We start from the raw sequence: 20833 nt of genomic DNA on the forward strand, positions 1-20833 counted from the left end.
GAATATGATTTGTTAAGCGTTCTCAGGGAAGTGTGATGGAAGGATTTAATTTGTGTTTTAGGGGCCCAGCTGATCTGCCCTTTCAAGTCTGAGGTGGCAGAGACAGCCACGAAAATGCAGGTGGTTAAGAATATTGAAATAGGAGAACCTCTGTAGTTTAAATTATTTCCAAATTAGAAAGATAGGTAAATAGAGGTCTCAGTATTAGAGAGATATTAGATCTGTGTGCCTACATTCTTTATGATTTATGATTTTTTATTGATAAAATCCAAGTTTTCAGGAAGAGTTATGGAAGCTTGAGAGAAGCATTTGCTGTTCCATTATACTCTTGTTGATTTCTGTCTGTATTGTAAACCAATAAGTAGTTAATGGGATTGTGGCTGTGACTTCATCAAATTAATAAGTAAACAAATGAAGCAAAGCAAAGATAGAGTCTTTGTGAGGGATGAGAACAGTTTCTACTCACTTTATGTGGTGAGTGGCAGACACCAACCCCAACGTTAGCACCAACCTCAGTGTACCAAGGCAGAGGTATGGTCAAGCTTATCGTATCCCAAGTCAGACGCGCTGCTCTGTCTCACAAAAAAAAAAAAAAAGTTTAAAACCTCTCCTTAAAAACAAAAGAGGCAACATCTGTTCTTTATATCATCCTACACATTGACTCCTGATCATTTGGGGACATACTGTACATTTATTTTTCTGCCCTAAACCACGCAATAAAAAAAAAGTTAGTCCCTTTTGTCTTGGAAAGCTGTAGTATTATATATTGAAAACAACTGAAATGTGAGTTTCCTTTGAGTTTCAGGGAAAGATGAGGAGAAGACCCCAGTGGTTACCTGCTGTCATCACAATGTGCATTCAGCAGTTTTACACCAATTAAAAAAACAGCCCAGGAGTAAAATCTGAGTTACCTTTAGGTGTTGCCTGTGGGTGGTAGTAAGTGATACCTTGATGCAACAGGACTAAATGAATGTCTTTGCTTTTCATCTGCTCAGTGCAAAGCAGAAGGTCCTTTCTGACCAAAAAGTTGTCAGTCTGACATGTGTGTGTGGTAGTGAATTACAATCAGAAATGTGAAGCACATAACTGCTTGCTCATCCTCTGACAAAGGCTGCTATTCCCACAGCAAGGACAGATGGACAACTCATAAAGAGCAGCTTCATGAAGTCCAGGAAGTTTTATGTTATTATGCCAGACTTAAACTTCTGTGGCTCAGAAGCTGCTGTACAACCCGTTTGGTCATCTCGGCTGCACTGCAACCCCTGTCAGAGGTGGCACACACTTCAGTCATCTGCTTTTAACCTCCTTTTCCCAGGAGTCAGAATTTGGCACAAATTTAGACAAAATTGGGTTACAAATGGGTCCTGAGAAGCAATGGCATCTATGCGGATAAACCCCACATGTACACAGCATTCTTGGTAATCTTTTCTTGTGACTAGCAGTAGAATAAGGAAGGGCAGGCTAAGAAGAAAGCGGCTGAAATGTTTTAGGAGTAGTTACTTAATGTGTTGGCTACCACTGAAATTCAAATTTTATCATTAGTTTTAATCATTCAAAGACTGGAGTACCATTAAATATATCCTGAAGTCTGTACACCCATACAAAACAGCATTTTGAAAATACAGTAATCTGTATAGAAGACCAGAATGAAAAAGTAAATTGGTTAAATGTGACAGAGCACTAATATTGATGAATGTCCTACTTTGTTTATTTTCTTTCAGTTTACAAGCTTTGAGGAAGGAAAAGTCCCGAGATGCTGCTCGCTCTCGCCGGGGAAAGGAGAATTTTGAATTCTATGAGTTGGCAAAGTTGTTGCCACTGCCTGCAGCCATTACCAGCCAGCTTGACAAGGCATCCATCATCCGACTTACAATTAGCTATCTGAAAATGAGGGACTTTGCTAATCAAGGCGATCCTCCGTGGAACTTGAGAATGGAAGGACCTCCACCTAATACATCAGTAAAAGGTATGGAGTAAATATGTTGTATAGTATCGAATATGGCAGCCTTTAGTAACCTCTAAATTGAAATTTTTACCATCATCCTTTCTTCTTTCCCTGCATATCAAATCCTTTAAAGGGATACAAATGTGGAAATCTGAGGTCTGCATGAGAAAGACACCATGTGAAGGTGAAATAAACCTCTTATTTTATTTATTTTTTATTTAACAGCGAACCTATTGATGTAACTATTACAGCTGTAAGTCTTCTGGGTGACATAGACTAAATTGCTTAAAGTTATTTAGCAATGATTGTGTTGCTTTGGTTTAGTACCTTGTATAAGGATGTGTCTGAGAGGAGCATGGCATTATTCCTTGAATTGAGGACTCAATCTCTTAATTCTCTGCCTAAACCTTAAAGGCAGAATCATGTATTTCTGGAGCTTGAGAGCATCACATGCAAATTTTTAAATCTTCAGGTTAGAGACTAGGATTTTATTTATCATCTTGTAATGTGTACAGAAATTATTTTGACTTTTGAGCCAGGAAGCATCTATCAATGTTTCAGCCAAAATAGACTGTTTTCAATATTAAACACCGTCTTTTCATGCTCAAACAAGCAGTTGGGCAGCAAAATCAATGTTTTAGACATGAGTTGCCACAAAATTCAGGTAATAGAGGGATCAGACAGTTATTTGAGAAGCTGGCTGCATGTTGGTCCTAAAGAGTGTTTCCAACTACTTGTGTAAACTGGACATTTTTTTCTATTTTTTTTTGACTCATGCTACTTATGCAGATGAGTGTGATCTTGCTGTCAGATAAGTATTTTGAATTAGGGAGCAAGCTGCATTAACAGAACTCAAAGTTACCAAACCCTGGGAATTGTGGTTGCCCTGGCTCTGTCAACGCAGAAAACTCTACCCGGTTTTATTTTAGCTACCGATTGCACATTTTGGAGGAAACGTATTTTGGACAGAGACATATGAGATTTGAGCACTTAAGGGTTTTTTCCCCGCACATTATGAAACTTAAACTCTTAATCTACACTAAACTAGATAGATTGTATATAGCATCAGGCAAAAGACAAGACTGTCTTTAAGGGTGGAGGGAAGAGGGGGAAATAGAATCTTGTTTATCAGCCCACAATTGTGTATGAAGGGTTGCTGGTATTGATGTTGCATTTTACCTGCTCTTCCATTTAAAGAAAATAATATTAGGTAAGGAAAGTTATAATTTTCAATGGACGGAGGTAGACATGGAGGGGAAAAAACCAAAGGACTTTCAGGCTGATAACTTAATAGCAGGACATATTTGCATCATTTCATATATATAATTCATATTATCTACTACATCATATATAATTTTCATGGGGGGAAAAAAAGGTAATAATTACATCATCCAGAGCATGAGTATAACATGGTTCATCAGGCTTCTGATATAATATGCAAATGTTCCCCATTTTTTCAGGATGAGAGTTCATTCTCAGGCAATTAAACAGTGTTTCAGGGTGGATGTAGAGTGGACTCTGCTGTACGATCTATGATCTGTCTCTTAAATAATTCCTCCCAAAATTCCTGTAGCTCACAGACATACAGTGGCTTCTACAAGCTGTCCTGTATTATGGCAAGTTTGATTTCTGCAGACCTCTGTGTACGTTTTCAGAGTATCTGGGATCTGTTTTTCATTATCCTCTTGTGGAATATATACCTGAATGCTGAAGCTTCATTTTTGTGCAAAGATTCTAATGAAGAGTTTTAGGGGAGGTTAAAACCTTATTCTTGGACAGCAGCATAAATAGTCTGGCCTAGATTAACACGTTTCTCCCTATAAAAAAGCCTAGGTAAACATTTAATGTCTTTTCACCCTATCTGATATAATAAATCCTGCTCTACCACCTATCCACTGATATGGTTGGGGGGGGGGAGCTGAGGAAGGATTTTTTGCCTTTTTTTTTTCCTCCCCCTGTTTGAGTATTTAGCTTTATACTAACTAGGATTGTATTATTTATGTGTTAGTATATCGAAATTGTGCTTGATGAAACAGTGTTTCATTGTATAAGAATTCTCCATAAGCAGATTTAACTGTATAGTACAGGTATATTTTATTACTTCACCAGTTCTCCTTACATAAAAACCTGTTAACACATTCTGATCAAACATTCATGAAATTACATCAAAAGAAATTCATTTTCATTTATTAAGGTTGCTTTTTGCTGCCCTTGAAGAAGTTCATATGGGTAAACAAGCTCACATATAAATAGCTTGCAGCTTCACGTGAAGTATAGTTGATAATCCTACAATAAAACACTAGACGTTATATTTTGTGTGTGCCCAAGCAATCTTCTGAATAGACTTAAAGGTATTTGGAAAATTATATGAAAGGTACTTACGTTGCGTAGGCAACTGCCTTTTTTTTTTTTTTTTCCTCTTCCCCAAACGTGTTGGCCTGCTTGTGTTAATAATTAAATTTCAAAGCTTAATTTTAAATTTGTCCCCCAGTACTGCACAGCAATTTAATCATTTTAATTTAGTATTTCAGGAAGGTCCTTTACTCTGCCCTGTATTTATCACAGCTTTTCTTAAAAGTCTATAAAGGCTGATGAGTTTGTTTTCTTATGCCTGTTGTGTAGATCACTACAAGTTGTGCTTGCAAATGAACACTCAGGTAACTCCATATAATATTTTCAGAGTCAATTACTTCATGGAAATATCTCGAGCAATTGGAAAGTAACAGATAGTTTTCTCCATTATTTTAGAAATATCTGTATTGTTATAATACAGATCAAATCTACAATGAACATTATGCATTATTCAAGAAATGACCAGGCATTCTCAGCAGTGTTTCAGCTAAATAACTGATGATTGTAACCTTTAAAGAAATCTCATTGTGGTGACTATTGGTAAATCATTTCTCCATTCATAGTAATCTTTATTTAGAGGCTATCTAGAAACCATTATATCTTTTATTAATCTTAAAAGCAATAGCCAATGATTTGACATTTGCTAAAAATGGATAAATTTTCCATCTTCTAATACAGCAGGCTTCAGTCAATTTTTTGGGGGTACATTTTCTAAGGCTTTCTGTACTCAGGAAGTATTAGTCCTTGTAAACAAATCCACACACAACATGCAGCAGATGAGTTTAAAGATTACAGTTCCTAAAGACCAGGACATTGTTCTCATATGGCAGAAAATAATCAAAAAGTTATTTAGAGTCAGTAGAAATAAAATTTTTATTATTTGCATACTACACACAATATGTTATGAATAACAGTACTATTCTCCTTTTTCCATCCCTCCAAAAGTCTTTGTTTGACTGCCAGTATTTAAGGGGTATGTTCTGAGGAGAACAATAAATGAGCTGCTGATGAATTTTTTGCACTCAAAGGTGAGTTTTCTGAAAGTTCTGATCTGGGAATGGAAGTATTTTTATAGCATATACTGTGTGTTCAGCCAGTAAGTGGTGCTTTACATGGCATGGCACTTGAAGTTCTCTTGTGCGTTGAGTGCTGACCCATACCAGGCCCTGTAGTCATGTAGTCTCTCGCGAGAACCCTTCGTATTTTGGAATATTGTGTTCAAATTATTGAATCCAAATTTCTTTATATTTTTAGTACAATCCGTTGCTGAAAGTCAAAGATCATGCAGCTTTCTATGTTCTTCTCTGCTATGTTGTAGATGTTTGCACCAAGCCATAATTTCTCTCTTTTTGTTTTTTCTTTTCAAGTAAAGAGAGGAAGGGAGAGGAGGAGTGTGAGAACATCACACTGTGGTGGTATCTGGTGTGTTGAATATGTTTGGCTGATGTGAAGTCATGCCATGTATTTCGGTTTTGGGCAATCTTTGGGACACTGGTACTGACTTGGGACCACCGTGACTATAAAAAGAAAGCTCATGTCTCTTTGTCTTAGAGTTCCCAGCATTTCCCATTTCTGTTTCTTTTGAAGCAGCAATTAAATGCAGTAGTCTGTGTCTAATTTTGCAAACCCGTGTCCTGGAAATTTGCCACGATGCCATCAAAGCAGTTTTTATATTTTCATTCTTTTTTAGTTGAAGTGAGGTGTTCATTTCTGTCTTTGGAGATACAAATGTTTGTGCAAGGTCAGGAGTCTACGTACTAGCAGACATAAAACAACTTTGGCCATGTCTGTTGTTTGAATGAGGAAAAAGTAATTGTGGGATTATCCACAATCTCAAGTTATAAGTGGGTTTTTCATGAGCTTTTTTTTTTAAGCCAAATTTTTTACTTTTTACATTATATAAATAGAATGATCTTACTTATCTTCTGCTGTAAGAGAAGAGGTGAATGAGAGATTCTAGTTGAGGAGTGAAAAGGATTTCAGTAAATAGCACTGACCAACTGGTAGGTTGTGTGAAGAATGTTACTTTTAGTTTAGCCATCTCTACTTTTACTGTTGCATATTCTGCAATTAGGTAGTTTTACAGAGCTGTGTTCTGGAATCAATATATATCAGTATGAAAAGAAATCAGATGCTGTTAAAAGTATTTGCGGTGAGCTGAATTTTTTCTTGTCAAAATTTTTCTGTCCGATGGAACTAAATATGACTCTGATATGTTTCTTGCAATAAAGTATTTGATATTACTTCAATTCTGCATTGGTAATGAAATAAAAAAAAGTTTTGATAATCACAAGAAGAAAAATTATGCTTTGAAACAAAATTACAGCTGTTTCCTTCAAACTAGCATGTTTTTCAAAGTATCCGTTCTCAACATAAAGTATGTAAGTATAGGTTGAAAATAAACTTGATGTCTTATCGTACTATGGAACTTGGGGCTGAGGAAATAAGTCCAGCACTTTGAATTCTCTGTGAAAGAAAATAAGCAATAATGATAATTGGAAAGTATCGTAATTGTTATCCCAAATGTCAAGTGGGATTACTTCCATTAATTTAAATACCCTTTTCTAGTAATTTTTATGCTGGATATGTATGCATTTTTAAGAGATAAATATTTCTCTTCTAAATGATCTCATTGTGGAAACCTTCTAAATAGCATTACCGGTTGTTAGCCTTTTATATTTGAAACTGAGTGTTGTCTTTTGAGAAGGAGACCAAGATAGTACAAGCCTTTCCCTGCTAAACCACCCAAGCCTTCCACTAAGATCAGCCTTCTCTTCTGAACCACTACACAATTCTGTCTCAGGGAAACCGTCTATAGGGGTGAAGAAATAAGAATTACTTTATTTCTCAGTGTTTGTGGCCTAAGGCATTGTTTTTCACTGTTAGACATGAAAAGGTCAATCAGATGAAAAAACCGTAATGCAGAGGAATCGGCAGTATTGCTTGTCATGAAACGGGTCTCCGAATCTGGCCATCAGAATTTGTGCTGGAGAGTTCTTGATAGCCCTGTAATTTATTTCTCCCTTCTTGCAGGCGTTTTTCTTATTCTTATGAGAATCTGATTCCTGTTTATGTGTAGGCCGCTATAAAGTGCTCTGACTGTGGACCAGTATCAAACAGTGATTGTAAACATAATGTCTATCCATTGTAAATCTGTTTGTGGCCACAGGGGCAGTGCAGCTGTAGAAGTAGGGTAGCTTAGTCATTGACCTATTACGAAAGTTAAAGAAAGAGACAATTAGGTGTTGTTTGAATGTAGGAAATGAGTGCTGGAAATTTCAGTCAGTCAGTGGTAAAACATTAATGTTCTTTGTGAGAATTATTGATGGATTTCTAGTATGAAAGATATGGAACCCAAAATGAGGTAGCTCTGTTTGAATCTCATTGTGATAGATAAGATGAATTGAATAGTGGACTCAGAGTTGGTGGTTGCCTAGTGACAAGTGATCATGACCTGATTGCTTTCAATCTCTGCAAATGGAGGAGGGTGCCAACCAATATACTCAGTGCTTTTGAGGGACTAATTGCCTAATGGGGTAACTTATGTGTGAAATTGATTGTGAGGAAAAATTTTGATGGAAAAGTTAGAATAAAAGTTGACTAGAAATCTTAAATGAATGTATGAAATGATGGTTTCCTATGGACCTGAAAATTATAAAACTGCGTCCTTTTTCAGAATGGAAGTGAAATCAATAATACACATCCAGATATTTTTTTTTCAAATTAATGTAAAACTTTGGGAATAAAGGGAAATATATAGCAATTAAGATAAACTGGAATGTCTGAGGCGCAGAAAGTTCACAAAGATAAACAGAGGCATTAAGGAAAAATCTAGCAGGATTAGAAAAATTAAAGAAAAACTGGTATTATGTATATTAGAAATGGGAAGAACTCTGCCAACGGGATAGGCTCATTAGCAGTAAGGTATAGTAAAACTTCTGCTGATGCAGCAAAGGCAGGAGAGCTTGATGAAGGTTTCTTTTAAGTGCTTGCCTGTACAAAATCCATTCTACAGGTCTTTATAGTTCAGGTTACTGTTAACAGCAGTGTTCAGGGAGTCATCATAGTCATCAACAATATAAGACTTTGGGAGGAGAATTCTGCTGTCAGAGTTCATAGTTCGGTGGACTTGGCAGTGATAGGTTTAGGTTTACAGTTGGACTTGATGATCTTAAAGGTCTTTTTCAACCTCAATGATTCTGTGATTCTATGATTCTGTCTCATATTTTCCTGATCAAAATGGGTTTATTATAGCTTGTTGTGGGTTTTGGTGTTGTTTGTTCCTCCTTGCTTCTCCCTGAAGCTCCTCATGCAAAAGCATTCTGCCACTGGAATCCGAATGCTGGAGTCCCAAGCGTGAGCCTCCAAGAACTGACTGCTTTGTGTTGGAGTCATACATGATGAATGCTATCTCTGTCTTTTCTGCTGGGGAAAGAAGAGATCTTTCTTTAGTGTCTGAATCAAACTTTAGAAGTACTTGAAAAACAAAAGGGTATAATTCTTAGATGTGCCAAAAAAAAGATGATCTTCCCAGTAGAGCGGGGAAACATCTCAGTAATATCCACTGGCATTGCCCCGCTGTGGTTGCCACGGTTCTGTGTTGCTTTGATAGGCTACCTGCCATGGTACAAGCAAGGGACTCTGAAACTCTTGGGCATCATCATCCTGAATCCCAGCTTGCAGTGTTTCTCAGATGTTCCAGAACTGTTGCATAAATTGTCTTTTATGTGTTCTTCAGACAAGTATTGGGTTATCTCTGATATCAGCCTGATAGAATTTTCAGCATCATCCATTTTTTTTGCAGTGCTGGTGTTGTGAAGTTTCCAGTACTGAGCTGTCTTAGCCTCAAAGCGGTTGTAGGCAAAATATTGGGAAAATTCCTCCACTAAAGGGATAAAAGTGAGATTATATATTTTTTCAACAAACATGGATAAATGGAAAGTAATTCTTAAGAAACAAACCCAGCTTAACTCTCTGAAATTGCAAGTCCAGTTAACTAGGGTATGCATTGTATAGTGAAGTATTTGTAAGGCATTTGGCTTACTAATACGTAAGAATTATAGTTTTAAAATACTGGGAGAACATTATATTGGCAGAACCAAGCTAAACACATCAACTGTATAACCGATTTATCTTGGAAAGCAGATCGAAGTGAAAGTTACTATTAAGAAAGGAGTTTCTGTGGTTTTCTGCAGAAGCCACTTGGGGCATGATCATCAATGAACTGGGAGTAAACACGGCATAAGTGCTGATTTAAAATTTGCAAATTACAATGATGTTTGAATCAAAGGTAATTTGTGCAGCTTAGTAAATCAGAGCTCCTAAAATCTATTTATTTCAGTATAATGAGATGGAAATAATAATAATAATTATTATTTTCATTTTTCATCTTTGCTGTCCTAAACTCCAGGCTACTGGTTGTTTCTTTGTCGTTAATTTTGATCTTTGAAGGTTTTGGCTTTTTTTTCTGATGCAAAATAGGAACGATGGGAAGAGCATTTCAAGTTCAGCTCTCTTTTTTTTGCATGAACAAAGGCATAAAAAGAACCTGCCTGATCCTTGTAGTTCTGCTAGCAGAAATGATAGAATGATTTAGTTTCTCATGGTGCTTTATTTGTATCGTAAAAAGTCCTATCCATCACTTCTGTGGAGACACAAAACATTTACTGCTGGTAACAAATTAATACTCTTTCTAAAATGTTGTCAATCAGATGTCAGTCCCTGGAAGAGTTGTTTATTGCTAGAACTCCACCTTACAACTTAACAATTAAATAGGAAAACAACCAAACAGTAAGTGTTTTTAAGAGCAAGGAAATAGAACAGGTGACTTTAATGTCTTTTCTCTCACTCCCAGCCACTACTGTACTTCCATTCTATTACACTGCCATTCATCTTCCTTTTTCTCTTCTTGTGCTGTTACACTGACTTGATCATTTTTGCATTTTCATTATGTTCTGTTAATACAGTTTATTTTTCTTAGCCATTCTTTTTTGAGTCCTTAGCTAGAACAAGGAGTACGCATAATGTCTTCCTCATGTACTCAGCTTCCAGTGTTGACTCTCTCCTTTTTGTAGTCCTGTATTTTTCTCTGTGTTTGCATTCTCAGTGCAGTCTTGGTAATGAAAACAACCTGGTGAAGAATATTAATATTTAAAATAAACCCCCAAAAGTTTTTAACTTTTCACTTCGTTCTTTCTTTCTTCAATGTGCATGTCTTTCTGCACAGTAATCCTCACTGTGTCATTCAAAATTCACTCCTGAGTTGAGAACATACCTTCCTCATTCCAGCTAAAAGATGGTGGGTATTGTCATTATAATTCATGGCTGAGAACATCAACAGCATTGGCTGAGTGGGTTTTGCATGAATATGGGCTTCACACTTGCAGAGGTAAACACATCAGGAGGAGAATCAACTGTTGCATTGGCTCCACCCTTGGCAATGATCATAAAATAAGTCAGGGAAAACTTTGAAATGAAAACCAAATTAATTTCTTGTCGTTATGTAATGATACGGATTTTCGTCCAGTAGAAATTTCTATGTAAAAGTCAGTGACACAACAGTCCACTTTTCCAAAGCTCTTAATAAAATGTGTCCATATGATTTTTACATTCATGTTTTATGTTGCATGGGTTAGCTCCAGGTGGTCTTTTTTAGAAGCATGAATATCTTAAATTATATGTGCAGTCTACGTAACTTTTTCAAATAACGCACATGATGGGGTTAGCCAATTACAGATGTGCAATAAATCCAGTGTGCCAAAAGCGCTTGTTCTGCTTTTTGCTTTTAGTAATCAAAAACAGACAAAAAGTAATCACTGCTGTAGTTTTTGATATGTAAAATGAAAAAGGGCTGTTGCTATCTGTAGATTGCAATATCTGATGGACCTTTTGTTTGTCTTTTTATTTGTCCTTTTCTGAACAGAAGAAATGTGTCTTTGCTATGAAGAGTGTTTTGGGCAGAGCCTCAGTAAAGCTTAATATTATAGTGCTCCATTTTGCAAATGAAAGCAGTTGAGGAATTGGATCTTTTGGTTGGATTTAACAGTTTCAGTATAGCTGTCATACCTTAGTCTCCTCAGCTGAGCAGAGAATGTAAGGACATACTCAAAGTCCTGCTAAATTCAATAGACCTTAGCCTTTGTTTCTTCTAGTAATGTAGTTTATTGGTTTTCTGTGTCATCTGAACTTCTACCATATATCTTCAGTTCAATGACTGCTTCTTTTAGATCTTGTTGAGTCTGTTGTGGAGATAATAAATACATCTGTATGAAGAGCTGAAGAAATAGATTAACCAACTGATCATGAATGTAGCATAGACCTTAAAGGAAAAAAAAAAAAAAAGAGAAACCCCAGAAAGGGAGCTGTGTCTTCATTAGTAAGTAAACATGAGGGAATAAAGCAGTGTAAATGAATGGGCTTTTATAATATTTGTTTTACCAAGAGTTACATCGCTCTATATTACAAGTAAAAAGTTATGACAAAAAAAACACACCAACTTTTTTTTTTTTTTTAAATGGAAAGAGCAAATCTGTGTTTCCCATCTCATATGTTTGCAGTTATATATTTACTAGTGTTTTCCAAAGTGACTGTATCAATATTTGGAGTAAATAATAGTCAGAACCCTGGAAGTGAAGTTTGAAGTATATGGATTTAACAATAATTCTGATTTTTATGTAACAGTTATATTAGATACCTGTGGTCAACAGAGTGAGATTTAGATACTGAAAGTAGACCCAGCAATTTTAAAAACCAAAGTGCAGTGATTTTATATCTATATAATATGCAAGTATAACCACATTCTGACCAAAGTTTGACCACAATATCAACGCAGCTTAATTTCTGCAACTGTTCTCTTTGAAGCCAGAGGAAGGAAATAGAGTTTCCACCAAATCCCTATGCTCTTGTGGTCTCCCATTTCAATCAGGGATATAAAGTAGAATACAATGAATCCATAGTAAAGACTTTCCCAGGACATTAGAGAGATCAGTAAAAACTGTTTTCATTAGCTGTCTGTAATTAAAGAACACCCTTCATAGAGAGCTTACAATTTAGAGAACGTGTAAGCCTTTATATCTATCCGAGATTGCAAGCAAAATAAGAATCTCCACACAGTTGGAGACTTAGGTGTTGTTTTAAAATATTGAGCTCCCTTAAGAAAATTCTTTTCTGTTTATTTGCTAGCTTTTAAGCCAAGGTGAATATTTTTATTTTTCATTTCAAAGGTTTTAGTCATACTGTGATTTCTGTTCCTAAGGAAGGAAGGAAAGGCAAATCCCTAATAAACTACTTAACTCCAGTTGTGCCACAGTCCTCCTCATAAATGGAGCTGTTAGAAAATGCTTACCTTAATTTTGGTGCTTGAGCATGTCAGTCTCTATAATTCTTACTCACAGAGTTAGCTGAGTGCATCTGCACAAGCATGTGTGTGTTGTCACTTTGCATTCTACTTGTATCATATAAAAATTGTTTTTGCTTTGCTTTGCATGGGGTGGTACCACATGCGAGTACAAAATTCCATGTCTTATTTCATCATCTGGAAAGTCATTAAGTGCATATTCATAATCATAAAAGGAAGAGGGAGAAATATTTTTGTTCACATTTTTATACGTGTAGACAATTCCCAAACATTACCTTTAGCAAGCAGAATCATATTGACAACATTACCTCATTTCAGATTTTATAGAAAACCACAGTTGTGTGAAGGTTTAGAAAAAATTAGGAGCTGTTTTCTTGTTTGCTTTTTTAAGTACATATGACATTTCTACAACTATCAGAGCAACTCTACAGTTATATATCCCCTTTCAAATTTGAATTGCTGTGTATGCCAGCTGTTTCTCATCCTCTTGATGAAGCAGAACAGTGCTGATAATGCTAATAGAGAAATTGAGGCATATACAGATTTAGGGCTAGCTTTTCAAAAGAACGCAGCACCCCAACTGGGGCCAGATTTCAAAAGATCTCTGATCCTATTCAGCAACAAAATAAATAGCCAGATTTTCAAAAGATTTCAGCACTTTGGTAATCTGATCATAAGAAGCAGCTGCTGAGCACATTTGCAAAGCCAGCCAAGAGTGACTTGTTCAGTATCACATGAGAAGTGTGTGGTAGAGCATGGAATAGAGCCCTCTTCCCATGTCCCAGGACTAAGAGTCCGGTTCTTCAGCAATAACACTATCTTCATGTCCTTTGCAAGAATACTGTATTTAATGAGCTTTTCATTAGGAAATTGAGCCCATGGCTGTGAGGAGATAGTTTTCAGAAGAACATTTAAGATTTACACTCAGGTTAGATAATGAACCAATCAAATAGGAAGAGTGTTGCTAATCCATTTTCTATTGAATCTTTGTGTTATGTTGTCTTAATTAGGTATATCTTATAAAAAGAACAAGTCCTTTCAGTAATTTTCAAAGATTTAGTAGTCCATTGCCAATCTTTTAAGTGTCATAAGAAAAATACTCAAGTAACCAGGTATTCTAAAAAAAACCTACAGAAGCATGTAGCAAGTATATTTTATGGCAAGTCCAGGTGTGATCTTCTGCGGGCTTCCACCCTCATACCATGTTCTGAGGGCATAGTGTTTATTTTTGTTTACATCTTAAATGTCTCTTTCTGTCCCTTCCTAGAGATGATGAAATGGGGTGTTAAGTTTTTTTTTTCCTGAAGAAAAGTATTTTTGTTGTTTGTTTAATACTTTAGCACACTATTTTTTCTTTATCCTTATATGTAAGGCTGTTTCTTCTTATTTTGTGCGTAAACACTGTTACTCTTCTTGTCCTGCTCTCTGCACAGTTTCTATCTCTGTGCCCCCCCCCTTTTTTTTTTCCCTCTGCTGTTCTTTTGCTCCAACATCCTATCCTGGAGACTTCAAGGGCAAGTTTTCTTTCACAAACATTACTAAGGAACTGAGAGGAAAATTAACAGCTCACCTAACCTCATCATACATTTTGCTTTTGTAATTGGTTTCTTCAACAGCCACATGGAGGCTGTTGATTCTCCAACAACTTCGTTAAACATAAAGGAACTGTATTCTTCATACAGACAGCTATGTTGAGAGGCCATTTGGCAGCCTTGAGACTAAAAGCTCCAACATTTTACAAGGTCTGTATATTGACTCACCCATCACTAGCTTGGAGTCAGCCCAACAGATGTTCCTTGGGTAGAAGCATCAGGCAAAGCCGGTGCTCAAACTGCTTTCCAGTGTGTGCTTACAGGCCGTTTTGATGTAATTTGGTCTCCAGCAGTGATGATGCCAGGCAGTGAATATGGCATGGGATAATCTTTGAAGATGCCCATATCTGTCCTGAAAGGGTTCTTATTTCACCTGCCAAACAGGAAGATGAATTTTGCAGACAGCCTCTGTTCAGTCTGAACTGAACTGCACACAAAGGGTAGATAGGATGGTCATGAGATGATTGGTCCTTGAAGTACAGAGCACTTGCAGAACTGTTTTGTTGAGGTACAATGTTGAGCAGCTGTGATAAGCATCCAGTCTGACTTCTTGCAGACCCCAGACAGAGAACCTCATCCAGTATTTTCTACATCTGTTTGAGATACAGGTTTATCTCTTTGGAAAGTATCTAATGTTGATGTAAAGCATTTAAATGATAAAGAATCAACTACATCCCTGGGCAGATTGTTCCAACGGTTAATTACTGTCACTGTGAAAAAAAGTGTGCCTCATTTGTAGTCTTATTTCAGCTTCAGCTTCCAAACACTGGATCTTGTTATGCCTTTTTCACTAGATTAATGAGCTGCCTACTGTCAGAAATCTCTTCCACATGTAGGTATTGTGATCCTCTTAACCTTCTTTTCAGTAACTAAATAAATTGAGCTTTCTTAGTCTTTCACTATAGGGAATGACTTTCAGAAGTCTAATCACTCTTACAGCTCTTACTTGAGTCCTATCCAATTTTCTAACATATTTTCAGATTGGAGGAAACCACAGCTGAACACAATATTTCACTAACAGTGTAATAAAAGCCTAAAGTAAAAAATGCAATATCTATTCCAGTGTGATATTCTCTGGTTTATCCCAGTGACATATATTTGGTATGCACATTGATGTAATATGAATGGCTATTTTTTTTGACTTTGGGAAATAACGTGAATTTCTCTCTCATTGTGGTGGTTCTGGTTTCCGTTTGCTGGTAAGGACTGAACAAAGTCAAGAGGTAAATTCTCGGGAATAGTTGTGAATGCTGAAAGTTACCTTTGCTTGTATTTTGTTACAATGGCATAACTATTTCAGTAGGAATAGGCTATGGGTAGAGAGCAGGCACCACAAGGTGAGGTTGGGGAAGTAATCTTCTGGGGAAAGTGGCTTTCACAGTTAGGATATTGAATGGGCCGGGATAGGTACAAGTGCAGTGTTAGCTTATCTACAGAATTCAGAACATCTCTGGAAACAAACATCTATCCAGGGTTGTCCAAAGAGTTCCTTATGCTATCTTCCAGTCTGATACCTGTTTTATTCAGACAACTTGCATTGCCATGTTGGGTATCAGTTTCATATCTGGACAAGAGAAACCAGAGCGCAGTCAAAGTGAGCTCAGCAGATCCTTCCTAAGCATGCATAAAAGGTTCCCTCCCACACAGACCTGCTTTAAGGTCACCTTTACACACACACACAGAATTACAGTCCTGGTACTGTGGTACACAGAAATTAGGGCTCTGTAAGGAAAATGAACTCACTTTCTAAGACCACTTTTTAACTGGAGCCAGAATTTATATGGAAAGAGGAAGAAAATAACTCCTCCTGAATCCAGACTTCACTTGGTTCAAAATTAGAGTTAAGTGGACTCAGAGTATCTGTGTGATTTGAATTCAACTGTCTCTAGCATTTCCAAGTAATGAAAAGACATGAACCTTGTCTTTAAGCTAAAATTTTTTTCAGAGTCGGGTGTCTTCTTCACAAGTGTAAATGAAGCTGCAGATTTTGCCAGTGACTTCCTTCAGTTTGTATTCTCAACAGTAAATTCCGTAGGTAACAGACAAAGGCTTCAAGCTCTCAGCTATTTACCACTGTGAACTGCTTTGGGAGAAAGATATCTTTCTTACTTTTTAATCCTGTACAAAAGCTGTATCCTCAGACTTCTGGGTCAATTCCTTTAACATTCCAAAAATGCGGTTGCATTCAGTTAACTTTCCTAGCCCAGCCAGCAATCTTTGGTCAGCTCAGGGGAAACTGTGCTTCAGTCCTCACTTCCAGAGGCTTTGGATTTCATCTGACCTCAAAAAATTTGGGGCAATTACTTCAATTCTATGCTACATTTAAGGAAGTGATATCAGAACTTTAGGTCTTGCTTCTCTTGTTTGTGAAGTGGGTAAGAAAAGAAAACCCTTGGACCTGAAACGGTGTCACTCACCGCTGCCCTGCCTGGCAGCAGGCTGCCGGGAGGACATTGGGTGTACTCTTACAGGCAGACTTAAGAGAGAATTGACTCCCTCTCTCTGTTACTTTCTTCCCTCATCTCATGTTACCCAAATGACAATTTTTGTTTGCCATGCCCATATTTGCCTTGATTCCTTCCCCAAAACTATTTACTAGGGTTGTGTTACTCGGAACACTAGCCAGCCTTTAAGAATGCTTTAGCCTTCTTGCTTTGGTCTTATGAGTTATCCTGTGATAAATTGGGTATTTATCCAAGGATAAATTGGATAACTGCATGTATTTGCACAACTTCTCTAGAGAACTCCTAAACCACTCTGTTTTAAAAAGGGAAACTTAAACATTGATACATAATATTTGAGAGGAAAGTAAGTCAGGTTACAGATTACTTCTGCTATTGATGGAGTTCTTTGTGTATATATAAATGTATTTTAGTAGACTTACAGTAGATTAATAAGGAAGTTGAAATCATCTGAATCCATCTGTAGTATATTTTATGCTTCTAACAATTTCAATTTAATGCCTCCGTTTAGTTTCATACTGATCATTTATACTGACAAAAAGAAGGAAAAGAAAACAAGGAACCTGTCATCAATCATTCATTTAATCAAGTAGCAAAAGTAGATAAATAAACATACTGAGTTAATTATTCTTCTGTATGTAATGATTGACAATAATGTTAATTTATTCCCTTTTTTAACCTTTGACTGTCACTATAGTTGGGATTAATAGGCACTGACAAAATGAGAAGAAATAAATTTCTGATAGCCACTAAATGTTGCTAGCATTGGAGCTTTTTCCCCTGAAACTTCTCCCTGAAGATGTATCAGATCTATGTCATGTGTTATTTTTCACACTTTTTTGTGCCATGTTTCATGCCATTTTGGTGATTGCTATTAGTTTACAGACATATGGCCAGGAATATTTTATGAATGAAGAGGTTTCTGGAATATACAATAGTACTTATTTCACGTTTATATGAGAATTGCAATTTGAAGATCTCAAAATACTTTGCACATGTTATTGCAGAGCCTATTCAAAAGCTAGCAAAAAAGACAGTGTTTCAGCTAATAACTTATGTTATCTGCTCCATCTGTCAGGCAGCATTTCTTCCATAGTGAATGCTCTGTTCCTCCTTTGCGATGTTTTGCTGGGTCCATCCGAAGTGAAGAGGGGATTTTCAGGCCCTTAGATTCTCAAGTGCACAATTCCCAAAGCAGGTCTCCCTGTTAAGAGTGCAGGAAGGTTAACACAACCCCCTCTCCCAGCTTTTCAACGCCAAATTGTGTCCCCATGTATAAACAGGCACCTAAATAGATTCCAGTTAATCAGTTCAGCTTCTAAAATATCTTTCTGTAACGATATTCCTGTAGATTAGTGATAATTGTCCTGAACAACAGTGAAGAGGACATTTTGCAGCTTTTTTTGAAATACTGTGTAGCATGTCATTCAAACAAGTGGAAGGCATGGTGTATGACATGCTTTTCATCTAGCTTGAGTGGTGCATCAATGCACAAAATATTTCAGTTCTTCTGTAAGAAATAATCTGATTTTATTCAGGCGTGTTTCCTGCAGTATTTCAATGAAAATGTTGTTAAATATTCCAGAGACGAAAAAGCTTTGTATGTGGATCTATGTGTTTTAGTAACTGAGCCCCAAACTTCTGAGGCACAAATGCATAAATCTGGATTTCACAGATTTTGTGTTTTGATTTCTGGGGTGTTTTTTTTTTTGTTTGAGGTTTTTTGTGATTTTTTTTTTTCCCCCTGAAATGGTAATCTAGTTGCATATAGCCAGATAATCCTCCAACTAGCTATATGTTTTCACAGGATGAAAAAAAGAAATTATTTCTTCTACTAAAAAAATATGTATCTTCTGCATTTCTTACTACAAATTAAGGGAGACAGAGATAGTAAGGATATCTGCCTATACACAGGTTTTCATGTACTAAGAAAAAAACCCTGAACAACCCCACCCCGAAACACTCCAAAACCAACAGAAAAACCCCCAACAACCCTTTGTCACTTTGAAGAATTCTGCCATCATAAAAGAAGAAACACAAAAAGGTTCAGAAGAGGTGCGAGCCAGTTGTTGGTGCGGTGTGTAGGCATCAATCCTTCGAAGGTATACCTCATGTTTTTGCTAGGGATTGCTGGACAGACCCGCATCCCTGGGGGACAGACATCCTTGCTGTTTTGTAGCCTTCAGAGAAACAGCGGTTCTGCTGACTGCAGCAGGTTGAGCTGAGGCAGGAGATGGGTGGGCTGCGGTGGATGGGATGTGTGCAGCCCCTGATGATGGGGAGGCTGTGTTGGTGGCACAGCCTTGCTGGTGACCCTGTGACCCTTTTTTTCACAGAAAGAGTGGTCGGGCATTGGAATAGGCTGCCCAGGGAGGTGGTTGAGTCACCATCCCTGGATGTGTTTGAGAGACGTGGTGTTGGGGGATATGGTGTAGGGGAGAACTTTGTAGAGTAGAGTAGACGGTTGGACTTGATGATCCCAAGGGTCTCTTCCAACCTAGACAATTCTATGATTCTATGCAAGTGGTCTACCATCTGCCTGTAGTAGGAGTAAGGTTGAAAGGCCCACAAAGGCAATTTGCAGGCTGTAGACCTTATTAGTAAGGCAGGGCGTGGAGTAGACTGTAACTGTTATTCTGAAAGGAGCAATAGGTAAGAACAGTTGGTAAAGGCTGGAGGAACAATAAGTAACCACTACTGCGATTGCCGGAGTCTTGACTCTGAGGATCTTCTCGTCCCCTACTCTGTGGATGACTGGAGGCAAAGCTTTGGTTTTGCTTTTCAGGCTTTGTTTAATGGTCTAAAATTTTACTCTTGGGGAAAACAATGAATTTTTTGACTCAGGTCATACTTAATGCTATATATTCAATAAAAAGCATTGTAAACCAAGATTTTTTTCAATAAAAAAAGAGCAAAACATCTTTAGAAGTATTTGCTCTTCCTCATCAATTCACGTGAGACAAAAATATCAGACTCTTTAGCTGTGCCACAAAACATAGAATAGGGGACACTACTTCAAAAATCCTTGAAAGCAATCTGCCTAAATTTTTCCTCTGCAGCGGAATATCTCCTCTACGCCTTCACTGGGCTGAGCACAATCTTGCCCTTTGTGTATGACAGCTTTATGTTTATTAGCAGCTGTTTTCTCCTAGTGAAGCTTGACAAAGGATAGGGAATAAGATTAAAAGGACTATATTATTCTGCTTTCCGGTAGGAAGGAGGGAATTGCAAATATGGATCGTCCCATTCTGAGCATTCATGCTGGTGCTCTCAGATCTCACCGCTGCTGAGGGAAGACGGTTCCCCCTAAGAGCACAGCTCTGCTGTAGTGGGTCGGCATCCATGGTAGTTGACTGACACTGGCAGAACCTTTTGTGGGAATTTTTTTCTCGTCGTGATTATTTTTTTACACCAGTCGTGGTCTAGAAAATAAAGCACTTCTTGGTCACTGAAGAAATTATGCTTATTTTAAGAAGAGAATGCGTATTTTTCATTCTTATTTGACTCTTACGTTTCTAGCCTTTAAAAACTCATAATTAGCATCATATTTCAAATTATAAATTTCAAAAAAATATAAATTTTGAAAAATTACATTTGTAAAATAGTAACGTAAGAATTCTAGCAAATCTCTAATTTTGCTGGAGTATAACATCTTTAAGATAAATTGTTGGGTTTAAATTAATGTCATACCAAAACGCATTTGTATTTTTAGGATCCAGAAAATTAACTGCACAAGGATGTAGAATGTTTTGCAATATCATGTCTAAATGTATTGACACTATATTAATAGGTAATTTATCTCTGTAGTGAGTTGCCAGACTACAAATTCTTGTAACAATAATGATCAAATTACAATATCAGCAAATCTGAATTCAACTGAATATTTCTTTAAACAAAAAAAAGATACTTTTTCCCCATGTTTGGAGCAGATATTGGTATTGGTAATAGACTGAAATATTGTTTAATGGAAAATCTTTTATTTCCAATTTAGATTTTGCAGACTTTCCTGTCTTTTGTGGCATTTACTAAGTATTTGAATTATATTTTTTCATTGTATTTTACTGGGCAGCTTATGCACTCAAAGCATTACCTAAGTACCAATAACACATTCTTGACTGAATAATGA

General features: G+C 36.9%; 1 protein-coding gene across 1 annotated transcript in view; it reads left to right on the forward strand.

Annotated features, from left to right (window-relative positions):
* NPAS3 (neuronal PAS domain protein 3) overlaps window positions 1-20833 on the forward strand; it is a 675200-nt gene that overhangs the window by 241252 nt on the left and 413115 nt on the right. Inside the window, exon 4 of the mRNA XM_009887006.1 lies at window positions 1722-1966. Coding sequence (XP_009885308.1) covers window positions 1722-1966 — 245 coding nt within the window. The remainder of the gene's footprint in view (window positions 1-1721; window positions 1967-20833) is intronic.

This window comes from Charadrius vociferus, unplaced genomic scaffold (assembly GCF_000708025.1).
Source record: "Charadrius vociferus isolate BGI_N301 unplaced genomic scaffold, ASM70802v2 scaffold14, whole genome shotgun sequence".
Lineage (NCBI taxonomy): Eukaryota > Metazoa > Chordata > Aves > Charadriiformes > Charadriidae > Charadrius > Charadrius vociferus.